Below are 14505 nucleotides of genomic sequence, written 5' to 3' on the forward strand. Positions count from 1 at the left end.
TTAACAGGGCTTCTACCCTTGAATTAATCATTTAAATTGTGTCTTTTTTTTCTTTTCTTTTCTTTCTTTCTTTTTTTTTTTTTTTTTTTGGCGGTACTGGAGATGGAACCCAGGGGCATTCTACCTTTTGGTGATACTGGGGGTGGAACCCAGAGGCTTTCTACATCCGGGCTATATTCCCAGACCTATTTTATACTTTATTTGGAAACAGGGTCTCACTACGTTGATGAGAGCCTCACTAAGTAGCTGAGGCTGGCTTCGAACCTGTGTGATCCTCCTGTCTCGGCCTCCCAAGCACTGGGATTACAAGCATGTGCCATCTTTTTTTATTTTTGAAACAGGGTCTTACTAAGTTGCGCTTGGCCTTGAACTCTGTCTTACACAAATTCTTTTACTAAGATTATGGGGAAAAGAATAATAACAATGATAATTCAGTACACAGACACAACACAAAAAGAACTCTATATGAATGAAATGGTTTAATGCTTCAATAAAGCCAATAATTATTTAAAGTTGATATGGAAAACAAAGTTATAAAAGTTACTAGTCATTTTCCATAAAATTTTATATAGATTAATATAAGGATATATGTTTAGTATATTAAAGTTAAACTCATATATAATTCAACAGATAAGGATAGTATTAAAAGACAGTAAACAAAATCATAAATGAATTTTTCCAATGAAAAATTAACGTAGAACAGAAGATATTTTTATAATCCCTCTCCTTACTCTTTTTTTCTGCGGGTCTGGGGATGGAACCCAGGGGTATTCTACCTCCAAGCTACACCCCCTACCCTATTTTTTATTCTTTATTTTGAAACTGGATCTCACTGAGTTGCAGAGGGCCTCACTAAGTATCTGAGGCTGTCCACGAACCGCAATCTGTTCTCAGCCTCCGGAATGCTGGGATTACAAGCATGCGCCACCACGCCCGGCTCTCTCCTTACTCTTCACAAGTCACTAAGCAATAGGCCTCACATTCTTCTATACCAAAGACCAATAAACTATACACACAATGACTACAAAAATAATTTTTAAGCCGGGCATGATGGCGCACTCTTGTAATCCCCGCACTTGGGAGGCGGAGACAGGAGGATTGGTTCGAAGCCAGACAGGTTTAAAGCCAGCCTCGCTGGCTTAAGAGACACTATTTCCAAATAAAAATATAAAAAATAGGTGTCTGGGAGTGTACCCCAGAGGTAGAAGGGTTTCCAGGAACCTCAGTACCACCAAAAAAATAATAATAATAAACAAAATAATAATAATAATAATAATAATAATAATTTTTAGCAGAAGAGAGTAGTCACTCCATCTTCCCTTTAATCTCTACTGCCAGTCAGAGCTGCTACCTGCTGCCTCTCAGCTGCGTCCAAGAGTGGAACACTGCCCAACCCAGAAAAACAGGTCAAGGGAAGACAGAAGCTAGACAGACCTGGGGTTAGTAGGCTTGTTTCATGGCATTGGTACTGGGGATTGGACACTGGGGTGTTCCAACTCCAAGCTATACTTCCAGCCCATTTGATTTTTTATTTTGAAACAGGGTCTCACTAAGTTGCTGAGAATCTTGCTAAGTTCCTGAGGCTAGTCTCAGACTGTGATACTCCTATCTCAGCCTCCCAAGTACTGCGATTATAGGCATGCACCACCATGCCCCGCTAGATAAGCCACTTTTTAAACTAATCTTATTCAAGATGACACTAACCTTAAAAATGAACGTATCCAAGACCACTTTTCTCTCATAAATACATTATGCGCCAAATAAAAATATGAAAAATGATTCCACATGTTTAGTAAAACTGCCTGTAAGACATGACCAAATGGATGTTCCAAGTCTCTTATATAATAATGTTGTTAATAAATAACTTCTATAATTAAAGGGAATGCTGCAAGTGTCCTCTGTCAAAAAATTAGCAACTTCTAAAAGCAGATACTCATGTAGTACCACTTGGATAAGCTGTATGGGATGTCAGGTGTTTAAAATCTCCTGCTGGGGGAAAATTTTTAAAAGTACAAAATATTTTCAGAGTTTGCACTTTAAGAAAAAGACAAAGAATGAGGGCTACCTGCCTAGAATATGCTCCCCTCCCCCACTACTAGTCTCAGCTTCCAGGAATCTGTGCTTAAGTGCTGCAATAACTTCTTGTGCATGTTCTTTGGTAAATCTCTCTTACTCTTCACTGCCTGGCTTTTGTGTCTTTAAACCTAATTTAATAGCTCTCTTGTCCTCAGCTTATTCATTAAAAGCCACCACAGTTGTTTTTTAAAAGTAGACCAAAGCCAGGCGTGGTGGCGCATGCCAGTAATCCCTGCGCTTAGGAGGTAGAGACAGGAAGATCACGCTGGTTTGAAGTCAGCCTCCCTGGTTTAAGAGACCCTGTTTCCAAATAAAAATATCAAAGAGGTCTGGGGGTGTAGCCCGGAGGTAGAAGGGTTTCCAGGAACCCCAGTACAACCAAAAAAAAAAAAAAAAAAAAAGTAGACCAAGCCGGCATGGTGGTGCACGCTTTTAATCCCAGCATTTGGGAGGCTGAGACCGGAGGATCGCAGTTTGCAGACAGCGTAAGCTATTTAGTGAGGCCCTCCACAACTCAGTGAGACTCTGTTACAGAATAAAAATCCAGGCGTGGTGGCGCACGCTTGTAATCCCAGTACTTGGGAGGCTGAGACTGGAGGATCGCGGTTCACGGACAGCCTCAGCTACTTAGTGAGGCCCTATGCAACTCAGTGAGACCCTGTTTCAAAATAAAGAATACAAAACTAGGGCAGGGGGTATAGCTCAGAGGTTGAATGCCCCTGAGTTCGATCCCCAGACCCGCAAAAAAGAAGAAAAAAACCACAGAATTAAAAAAAAAAAATGGGCAGGTCAAATGCCTCTGGGTTCCATCCCCAGACCTGCAAAAAAAAAAAGTAGACCAAATATACCAAATACATAAAACAATCAACTGAACCCATAACAGCAGTCGTACTTGTTCTTTTAAGGTATAGCAAGACAAATCTCGCTGTTTGGCTCTAGGTAAGTCACTATCTCAGGGCTAATTTCTGTGATCATAAAATACTAGATTTGGTAACAGTAGATTAGCATGTTCACATTTTCTTTGCAGAGAAACTCTTTTTCAACCCCTAAATGAAGTTGAACAAATTAAAAAAAAAAAAGAACTGGAGCTGAAGGCCAAAGGCGACACCTACCAAGCTCCCCTTGCCAACTTTTCCACCTGCAATCTGCGGCAGCACAGCCACTTCAAAAACCAAAGGTCTGTTCAGTGCAGTCTAAAACCCGCCGAGTCAGTGACTCGCTGCAGTCCCTTCCACTTCTGAAATTCACCCAAGATGGCAAAACAGTTTTAAAAGTTTGGCAAGTGTCATTAAAACGTATATAAGCCGGGCGTGGTGGCACATGCTTGTAATCCCAGCATTCGGGAGGCTGAGACTGGAGGATTCCAGCTTGAGGAACAGCCTCAGCTACTTAAAAATTGAGTTGAGGGTGTAGCTCAGACACACACACACACACACACACACACACACACACACACACTCTCTCACTCATGGACTGGGGTTATACCTCAGCAATACAGTGCTTGTGTGCAGCCTGGGTTCAATCCCTAGTACTGAAACAAACCATATATATATATATATATATATATATATATATATATATATATATATATATATACACATACATACATATATATATACACACACACACAGTTTGTATGTATATATTATATGTAACATTATTAATGTTATATATGTTATGTTATATATAACATTATTAATGTTCCTGTATATATATAGATGAACATTAATGTTACCATTTATATCCATAACCTTTAAGACCTATATCCATTCATTCATCCAGCTGTAACAAATTTCCTTTAGAAATTAGAAGAATAGTTCATTAAGAAGCAGCCCACACCCACTCATGAAGGTGCATGCCTGCCATCCTACTGCTTGGGAAACTGGACAGGAGGATTGTAAGTCTGAGGTCAGCCTCAGCAACAGAGTGAGGACTTCAGCAACTTATCAAACCCTGTAACAAAATAAAATACAACAGATGGGCACAGTGATGCACACCTATAATCCCAGTACTTGGGAGGCTGAGACAGAAGAATCCCAGGTTTGAAGAGAGTCTCAGAAAGAAGTAAGACTCATCAACCTAGCAAGATCCTGTTTCCAAATATAAAACAAAATAGGGCTGGGGGTGTAACTTGGAGGTAGAATGCCCTGAGTTCAAATGCCAGTATCACCAAAAACAAAGTTAAAATAAAATATAAAGGAGGGCTGTGGGTATAGCTCAGGAGAATGCTCCTGGATTCAATCCCCAGTACCATACACACACAAAAAGAACAATCTTTTCATTAATTCATCTTCACATCCCTTGGAATATATGTTAGACTTAATACTTTTAACACTGCTGAAGAATAACATATAAAAGATTCATACCTTTACAAAGATTTTCATATAGGCTTTCAACAGTTAAAAGCAAATTCTTTTCCATAACTAATCCAAACACAGCCAACCAATGTTTTTTAAAGCACTGTAATAAATGTATTAGAGTCCATGGTGGTTTCAAGTACAGCATCTAAAGAGTATTTAAAAAGATTAGCATCTATAGATTTATTTAATAGTCATTTTATTTAAACACACCTACTTAGGAATTCCTACATATACTTCTGGGGGAAATGTAGTTAGCTAAATTATTTTAAAATTAAAATAGGCTTTATTAAAAGTTAATCAGTCAGGGTGTGGTGGCCCACCCTTGTAATTCCAGTACTTGGTAGACAGGAAGATTGCAGGTTCACAGCCAGCCCTAGCTATTTAGAGGCCCTATTTCTAAATAAAGAATTAAAAAAAATAGGGGTGGAGGTGTAGCTCAGAGGTAGAATGAATGCCCCGGGGGTTCAATCCCTAGTACTACTAAAGAAATAAAAAAAAAGTATAAGCTAATCAGTCTTAAAACGTAAAATGTTTTACAAACTGCTTTTGTAAATTTCATATTACTATTAATCTTCATCACTGAACAAACTTTAAATACAAAAAGAAACTCTAAATAGAGAAGAAGCAAAGTTTCTTCCACCCACTTTTCAATATGGTCATTTCCATGAAGACACCAATCTAATGGTTTCATACAACTTGGAGGGGGTGATTTATACAGAAAAAATGTCAAATATAATTGCTAGTTACTATACTCTTTTTAAAATATTTAAAAATTTTTAATTAAATTACTACACCCTTAGAAAGATTCATAAAGAAAACTAATCATTTAGTTCTGTAAGCAGTCGACTCCTTTTTCTGAATCATTCATATTTCTACTATGAAATATGTAACTATTTTTGTGTGTGGCACTGGGGATGAAACCCAGGGGCTTTCTACCTCTGGGCTATATCCCAGGCCTATTTTATATTTATTTGGAAACAGGGTCTCCCTAAGTAGCTAAGAGCCTCACTCAGTAGCTGAGGCTGGCTTCGAACCTGTGCGATCCTCCTGTCTCAGCCTCCCAAGCGCTGGGATTACAAGCGTGAGCCACCACGCCCAGTGAAATGTGTAACTTAAGTCAACTCTCCCAGAATCTGTGGATCAGTCTTCATCATCTTGGTTCAACAGCTGATGACACAATCAAGGAGCAAACACATCACACTGTCAATATTAGAACCTCACTGACAAGCTAGCGTAGAGATACATGCTACAACGGAGGCTTCTCAGCTAAAACGTGAACACCTAACAAGCACTAAACAATGTTTACCAATGCAAAATTTGGTGTATTGTCAAATTATAGAAAATGATATTTAAAGAAATTCAAAATACCTTGATAATGTGACCAATTTGTACTTTGATTCTCACATTTACATGCCATAAGTCAAAATACACAATTCTTTTTCTGAATTACACGTTATTACTTATGAGGATTCCTTATATCAGGCATTTTGATTCAAAACAAATTAATGAGCAGTTTTTCTGGATTCATTTTAAAACCCATGAGGACAGTGTGTCTGATGCAGTACATGGACCATATTGTTGCCTCACACACACACACACACACACACACACACACACACACACACACTGATAATATAGAGTCCTAACTTTTACGAAATGTCTACCATTTAACTTTCAAAAAGCTATTTCAAAAACTAGGAGAGCCAGGTGTGTAGCACACCCTTGTAATCCCAATACTTGAGAGGCTGGGCCAGGAGGATCGAAGGTTTGAAGCCAAACCTTGGCTACTTAGTGAGTCCCTCCACAACTTAGTAAGACTGTTCAAAATAAAGAATGAAAAATACGGGGTGTAGCCTGGAGGCAGAATATCCCTGAGTTCAATCCCCAGCATACAACACCACACACCACCACACACACACACACACACACACACACACACACACACACACACACGAGAAAAAAATTAATGTGATATAAATTATCATTAAGCTCATTCATTTTATACAAATTCCTTTTAAGATAACAAATCTTTAGTAATAAAAAACAAAATTTCAATGAATAGAGTTGAGCTAATCACCTCCATCCAAAGGTTTCCAAAGGCAATTTTCATTTCTGTTTCTAATATCGAAGACAAAGCTGTTCCAAGAGATTTTTCAAGATCAGACATTACACGCTCAAGTAGAATGGACAGTCCAGAGCTTGTAGATTTCTCCTCGGAGTGCTCTTCTACTTGTGTTGCTTCTTTAAAAAAAATGTATCTGTTACTATAGTAACAATGTATGTATTTGCCTCTGTGCCTAGCATAGTGCCTTTTGCCTGTTTGGAATATACAATAACTGTTCACAGAACCATTAAAAAAAAGTTACAGGCTATATTTAGAGCACTAACAATAAACAAATATATAATTAGTATTTGGCTATATATAACATTTTATGTATTTAATTAGAATTATCTGGAAAACAAAAAAATACTGTTTTTAAAACAGTATTTAGAGAGATGGTTAACCTGGACACTCATTGTTGGGAGGGGGAAGGGGAAGGGAAAAGGGGCACTAAGCACAGTCTAAATGTACACAACTTTCAATATGTTCCACATATAAATATGAGAAAAAAACTGTTAAATAAATGATACCTTAAAAATTAAAAAAACAGGGCCGGGCGTGATGGCCCATGCTTGTAATCCCCGCACTTGGGAGGCTGAAACAGGAGGATCGCACGGGTTCAAAGCCAGCCTCAGCTATTCAGTGAGGCTTCCAGCAACTTAGTGAGACCCTGTTTCCAAATAAAATATAAAAAAAGGTCTGGGAGTATAGCCCGGAGGTAGAAAGCCTCTGGGTTCCACCTCCAAGACTACCAAAAAAAAAAAAAAAAAATTAAAAAAACAGTATTTAGAAACATGTTATCTCTATTGCAAGAAGAATATTACTTCAGCAAATGTTTTTCTTTTTGACAAAAAGGGACTACAATGTTTTTACTCCAACAGAAGAGCAAAAAATGTGAATGGTATTTTAACTACAGTTTTTAATTTTATTTCACAGATATTTATCTATGTATGGATTTATTTATAAGACAAAGCCAACAACTGAATCAAAATGGGTTTTCTTCCCCCAAAAAAGCATACATTTCTAACCTCAGCTCATATCAATAAATTGTTTTGAAAGAACCCAAGTTTCACACTTAACCACCTCAGGCTCTCCTTTAAATATAACCTTTTATTATTTTTAATTTAAATCATTTCATTAACATTACTTTTTTGATACTTGAAAACTGTAATAGCCTTATAGTAAAATTCAAAATACTAAATGGATTACATAACTACAAATATAAACTAAGGAATCAAAATGACAGTAATATAACGAGGTGGTTCCACTCATGCCACCCTCAAAAAAAAAAACATAAATCATTCCGTTAATCTTCCCAAATGCCATTGAGTGTTATGACAAAATGTTATTCTCCAAAAGAGCAAATAAGCAGTATGTGTATTTACTAGCATTTACCCAATTATATATAAAAAACTGCATCTGATAATAGATACTTCAATAATTATTTTCCCCACAGAGGGAAAAGGTGAGGTGTTTATAAATGACGCCATTTAATATAATATTCCATTAAATATCAAGCTACAGGACAGATCATTCTGGTTAAGAAGAGAGAGAATAGAACAGTATTGTCTTCACTTTTTTCTTACTTTTACTGGGGTATTCACATTATACATCACAGTGAGGTTTAAAGTGATATAAACAGCCTGGCGTGGTGGCACACGCTTGTAATCCCTGCACTTGGGAGGCTGAGACCAGAGATCGCGCAGGTTCGAAGGTTCGAAGGCAGCCTCAGCTACTTAGTGAGACTCTGTTTCCAAAGAAAAATATAAAATAGGTCTGGGAGTATAGCCTGGAGGTAGAAAGGCTCTGGGTTCCGCCCCAAGTGCCACCAAAAAAAATAAAAAGGTGATAGAAACGTATGTGCACACAGTCTTGGCATGTTTCCCGTCACCTCTGACTCCGTGACCCACCCTCCCTGTTCACGTCACTGAGCTTGGCAGTGACACTTCCCTATATAATTTGAACTGTTCCCTACATCAGTTCTTTTTCTTCTCTGATTCCTATATTCCCACTCTCACTATTCCACTGGTGTCTCTCCTCAATTATATTAAGTCCCTTTTGTCTTCAATTTTCTCTCCAACTTCCACATATGAGAGGAAAAGTCCCACCCTTGACTTTCTGAGTCTGGCTAATTGCAGTTAGCATAATATTCTCTAGTTCCATCCATTCTCCTGCAAATGACATGACTTTATTCTTCTTTATGGCTAAGTAAAATTCCATTGTGGGTATAGAGCACATTTCGCTGTGCATTCGTGTGTTGATGGATGTCTGGTTGGTTCCGTAATTTGGCGACTGTGGACTGTGCTGCCTCAAACAGGGATACACGTGTATCAACACGGCATTCTGGCCTGGACTCTTTCAGAAGAGTACTAAGTAGTTGTCGAGCTGGGCCGTACGGTGGTCCCATTCCTGTCTTGTGAAGAACCTCTACACTGACTTTCACTGTGGTTGCACTAATTTGCAGTCCCATCAGCAGGGTGTAAGACTCCCGCTTTCCTCCTATTCTCACCAGCATCTATTAACGTATCACTCTATCCTTGTTTATTGTCAAGAATTTTAAAAGAGAAAACTGTTTATAAGTATTACCAGCTGTTTTTAATCATACTAACAGAAGTTACAAATATGAAGCTAATTTAAAAAAGAACTAAAGTCTCTTTAGTATTTCCCCTAGCTACTACTAATGTAAAAGGTATACTCTGCAAGGTACAAAGTAAGATGCACATCTGGATTGTAAATATGTAAAATTATGTGTGAGAATACAAAATCTACTTGTAAATGCATATATAGAATGTAACAATTTTAATTGTTTTCTTCTGTATTATTATAATTTTCATTTATTTGTAAGGCTTATATGTCTACAATTTGATATTTCATTATGTAGAAGATGAAAATTTACCATTAATTCCAAATGTTATCAATAATCTTCGTGCAAAAAATAAAATATATTTCTAATTATTCAAAGTAAAAATACTACCTGCTTTCAACTGTTGCTTAGAAGTACAAGGCTGATGACACACATCTGTGTTCAGAGAGAAGTTTAATAACTCTGCACTCAATTCTTCTTTACTAAGTGACTTCACACCACTTATTAGGCCTTTGCTTCTTAAATTTCTATCATCCCTAAGAGTAAAGTTAAGAGAAAAAAATGCTTGTTTGTACGATAAACCATATGGCAACTCAACACACATGAGATCTAGTCAGAGACTGGTGATTCTCAGCAAACGATAATTTTTTTTTTTTTTTTTTTTTTTTTTTGTGGTACTGGGAATGGAACCCAGGGGTCTTCTACCTCCGGGCTACACTCCCAGACCTATTTCATATTTTATTTGGAAACAGGGTCTCTTACGCCAGCTAAGGCTGGCTTTGAACCTGCTCAATCCTCCTGTCTCCGCCTCCCAAGCTCGGGGATTACAAGCGTGCGCTACCACACCCGCTAAAAGATAATAATTTTTTTAAAAATAGAAATATAAGCGGAACGTGGTGGCATATGCCTGTAATTCCAGTACTTTGAAGGCTGAGACAGAAGGACAGCAGGTTTGAAGACAGCCTCAGCAAATAGTGAGACTCTCATCAACCTAGTGAAATACTGTTTCAAAATAAATAGGGCTTGGAGTGTAGCTCAGAGGTAGAATGCTCCTGAGTTCAATCCCCAATAAAAGACACATAAAAATAAATAACAAAATTTTAAAAATAAAAATAGAGATAATAAAAGAATTTACATACAGTAGAGCCACATCATACGAAGGTTGGAAAATAATAATTATTATTTTCTAAATGTTTTCCTGGCACCAAGCACCATTCTAAGTGCTGTGTGTGTGTGTGTGTGTGTGTGTGTAATAATCTACTGAATCCTTGTAACAAACCTCTGAGCTATAAATGATAATAATTTTATCCTCATTTCATAGTTGAAAAACTGAGATGTAAAGACAGGTTAAGTAACTTGTCCAGAATTATAACCGGTCCATGGGGACTGGATCGGAACACAGGGATATGAGCATCCAAAGAGAATAAAAACAGAAAGAACTACAGCAGGAGACAATAACTGACGCAGGGCAGACAATGAAAATTACTCAGGAGCACAAGCAATAGTGTGAATCTGCTGTGTGCGCAAGGAAACTAACAGATTAGAACCTGGTGTGTGAGGCTGCAGAGGAAGGCCGGCCGAAAGTTGAGGCCCGAAGGCCTCAACTGGGAAGTGGCATGGTCAGATGGCGCATGTTCAACTGTTCTGGAACCTAACCAGCTCCCTGCTGCTGTTAATGACCTGAGAAGCATGGTCAGACTAACCTTTCCACACATAAGAATTATAAAATCTGAACAAAAACAACTATCTGAAGACAACAGAGCAAGAACATGTAGGCAGAAGCCGGAGAGGAGTCTGACAAACAACCACCAACTCTATCGTGCAATAAATAAAATGCAGACTAAGATTTCAAATATAATTGTTCCTCTAGACCTTTGGATGCTTTTCTTATATGTAAAAAATAACAATTTTACTTAGCATTACACTAGTTTGATGTTAGAAGTAAATGATGAAAATATTAGATGGGAGAAAAACAACAGCAGCAGCAGCAAAGGAAAAGGGGTAAAACTCTTACATGGAAATTACCTGGCTGAACACATATAGTAACCTTATAAAAAAGGTCTTACTCTTTTGTGTGTGTGTGTGATAGATACCGGGGGTTGAGTCCAGAGGCACTTTACCTCTGAGCTACATTCCCAGCCCTTTTTTTTTATTTATTTATTTATTTATTTATTTATTTATTTATTTATTTATTTATTTGGTGGTACTGGGGTTCCTGGAAGCCCTTCTCCCTCCGGGCTACACTCCCAGACCTTTTTTTTTAATTTATTTGGAAACAGGGTCTCTTAAGCCAGAGAGGCTGACTACAAACCTGGGCGATCCTCCTGTCTCCGCCTCCCAAGTGCGGGGATTACAAGTGTGCACCACCACGCCCGGCCCTATTTTATTTTTGAAACAGGGTATCACTAAGTTGCACAGGGCCTCATGAGATTGCTGAAGTTGGCCATGTACCTGCGATCCTGTTTCAGCCTCCCAGGTAGTGGAATTACAACCATGCGCCACCATGCCCGGCTGAAATAGGTACTATTCCTCTTTATTATATATGAGAAAACTAAATTAGAAATATTGTCAAGATCACAACACCTACAGGTGGGAGACTCGGGACTCTAACCGAGGTAGTCTAATTCCATAATGGGCACTCAGAGCAGAACTGTAACATATACTAACCTCTCCAAATAAATAAATAATCTTCATACTTCCTATGACTAAAAATTCCATCAGATTTTAATAATAACTTTCCCTTGGTTTTTCAAAGTTTTCTGAATAGTATACAAACAATACTAAAATGAAGCCGGATATGGTGGTACACACCTGTAATCTCAGTACTTAGGAGGCTGAGACATGAAGATTGCAGGTTCAGAGCCAGCCTTATCAATTTATTGAGGCCCTCTGCAACTTAGTGAGACCTTGTCTCAAAATTACAAAATAAGCCGGGCCTGATGGCGCATGCTCGTAATCCCAGCATTCGGGAAGCTGAGACCGGAGAATCACAATTTGCGGACAGCCTCAGCTACTCAGTGAGGCTCTCTGCAACTTAGTGAGACCCTGCTTCAAACTAAAGAATAAAAAAAAAAAATAGGGCAGGGGGTATAGCTCGGAGGTCAAATGCCCCTGGGTTCCATCCCCAGACCCGCAAAAAAAATTACAAAATAAAATAGGGCTGAGAGTGTAGCTCAGAGGTAGGAATCCCTGTGTTCAAACCCTAGTAACACACACACACACACACACACACACACAAACACACACACACACACCCCAAACTAAAAACTTCACCTACTTGAGAATTCATCCCTCTAGAGCTCACATATCACAAGCATATCAGACATAACTGAGTATGCTCACTTGCAGATTTAGAAAATAGTGTTTTGGATCCTTGGTTTTGTGGATACAATAATTTTTAAACATTCTTTGGTATGGCGTTATTTTAAAAATAGTAAAACTCACGTGCACAGAATAACAAAAGAACACGGGAACAATTCCTGGTACTGAAGACAACATTTCAATACTCGATCGTCATTGTTCTCATCGCTCAATCCATCTGCAAATTTAGCAAAGGCAATCGTCAACGAGCACATTAGAGATATGGCTATCACACACATGATCTGGGCTGTACTTCTAAATTAAAACTATCAAAAGTTTTTTTGTTAGCCGGGCGCGGTGGCGCACGCTTGTAATCCCTGCGCTTCGGAGGCGGAGACAGGAGGATCGCGCAGGTTCGAAGCCAGCCGCGCGTGCTGGCTTAGGAGACCCTGTTTCCAAATAAAAAAAATGTAAAAATAGGTCTGGGAGTGTAGCCCGGAGGTAGAAGGGCTTCCAGGAACCCCAGTACCACCAAAAAAAATAAAGTGTCTGTTAGTGAAACTGTGTGATACCATATAGTAGATACATGTCATGATACATTTCTCCACACTCATACAACTTAGAACCCCAAAAGTGAACCTAATGTAAACTACAGACTCCAGGTAATAACGGTGGCTCAATGTAGGTTCATCAGTCGCAATGCATGTAGCACTATGGTGGGAGATGATAATGAGGGAGGTTGTGTGTGTGTGGGAATCGAGATATATGGGAAAATCTCTGTACTTTTCATTGAATTTTGGTGTTAACCTAAAACTACTTTAAAAAAACAAAAACAAAAAAATGTTTTTGGTACTACGGATTAAACTCAGGGGTATTCTTCCCCAAGCTACACCCTTACCCCTCTTTCATGTTTTGAAACGGGGTCTTATGAGTTGCTAGAGGTCTTGCTATGTTGCTGAAGTTGTCCTCAAACCTGTGTTCCACCTCTCAGCCTCTCAAGTAATGGAATTACAAGCACACACCACCGCATTTGGCTACAAAACATGTTTTTTTTTTTTTTTTTTGTGGTACTGGGGTTCCTGGAAACCCTTCTACCTCCGGGCTACACTCCCAGACCTATTTTATATTTTTATTTGGAAACAGGGTCTCTTAAGCCAGCGTGGCTGGCTCCAAAACTGCGTGATCCTCCTGTCTCCGCCTTCCAAGCGCGGGGATTACAAGCGTGCACCACCACGCCCAGCTCTGTTTTTTTTTTAAATATATCTTATCTGAAATAAATCTTTCTAAATAAAAAGAGGACAACAAAACAATGTCTTGTGAAATCTAGATTTAGAATTCATATAACCATATTGCATATTTAATAAAGGGGCTAGTAACTACTAAAATGGACTAGGATATGCCTATCCGTAAACTCAAAAGAAAGAAATAAGATCAGTTAGCTAGCTGTTGAACTAATAACCAAAGTGCTAGGAACTGTAGTAGTATCCATTCAGACACTCATAGATTTTTAAATAAGCTATGTAATTATATCACATTTAAAATGATTTCAGTTTAAGTCGGGCATAATGCTTGTTCTCCCAGTACATGGAAGGCTGAGACAGGAGGATCACAGGTTCGCAGCCAGTCTCAGCAACTTAGTGAGGCCTTTTGCAACTTAGTAAGACCTCGAAATAAGTGAAATGAAGGGAAAAAAAAATAGAGCTCAGGATGTAGCTTGGAGGCAGAATGACTCCTGGGTTCAATCCCAGTACTGGGGGGGGGGGGTGTCTCAGTTTAAGAGGTCTGTAATCTAATGGGCACCTGTTCACCAGTCACAGAACTAACTTACTTACCTATCTCTCCCCCCCCTCTTCTGTCCCCGCCTCCCTTCTCCTCTCTCTTTCCTTCCCTCCCTCTTCCTTCCTCTCTTCTCTCTTGTCTCTGCCTCTCTCTGTCTCTCTCTCTTTCTGTGTGTGTGTCACTGGAGACTGAACACAATTCTACCTCTAAGTTACACCCCTAGTCCTATTTTATTTTCTATTTTGAAATAGGGTCTCACCAAGTTGCAGAGGTTGGCCTCAAACCTGCAATCTTCCTGTCTCAGC

The 14505-nt window shown here is 38.7% G+C and overlaps 1 protein-coding gene across 1 annotated transcript in view; it reads right to left on the bottom strand.

Annotated features, from left to right (window-relative positions):
* Positions 1–14505, bottom strand: part of SWT1 (SWT1 RNA endoribonuclease homolog) — a gene marked incomplete at both ends in the record, with an annotated part of 80364 nt that overhangs the window by 44168 nt on the left and 21691 nt on the right. Inside the window, 4 exons of the mRNA XM_080698751.1 lie at positions 4443–4581; positions 6514–6677; positions 9512–9657; positions 12566–12659. Coding sequence (XP_080554877.1) covers positions 4443–4581; positions 6514–6677; positions 9512–9657; positions 12566–12659 — 543 coding nt within the window. The remainder of the gene's footprint in view (positions 1–4442; positions 4582–6513; positions 6678–9511; positions 9658–12565; positions 12660–14505) is intronic.

Source organism: Muscardinus avellanarius (assembly GCF_963383645.1).
Source record: "Muscardinus avellanarius genome assembly, chromosome: 7".
In the NCBI taxonomy this organism is placed as follows: Eukaryota; Metazoa; Chordata; class Mammalia; order Rodentia; family Gliridae; genus Muscardinus; species Muscardinus avellanarius.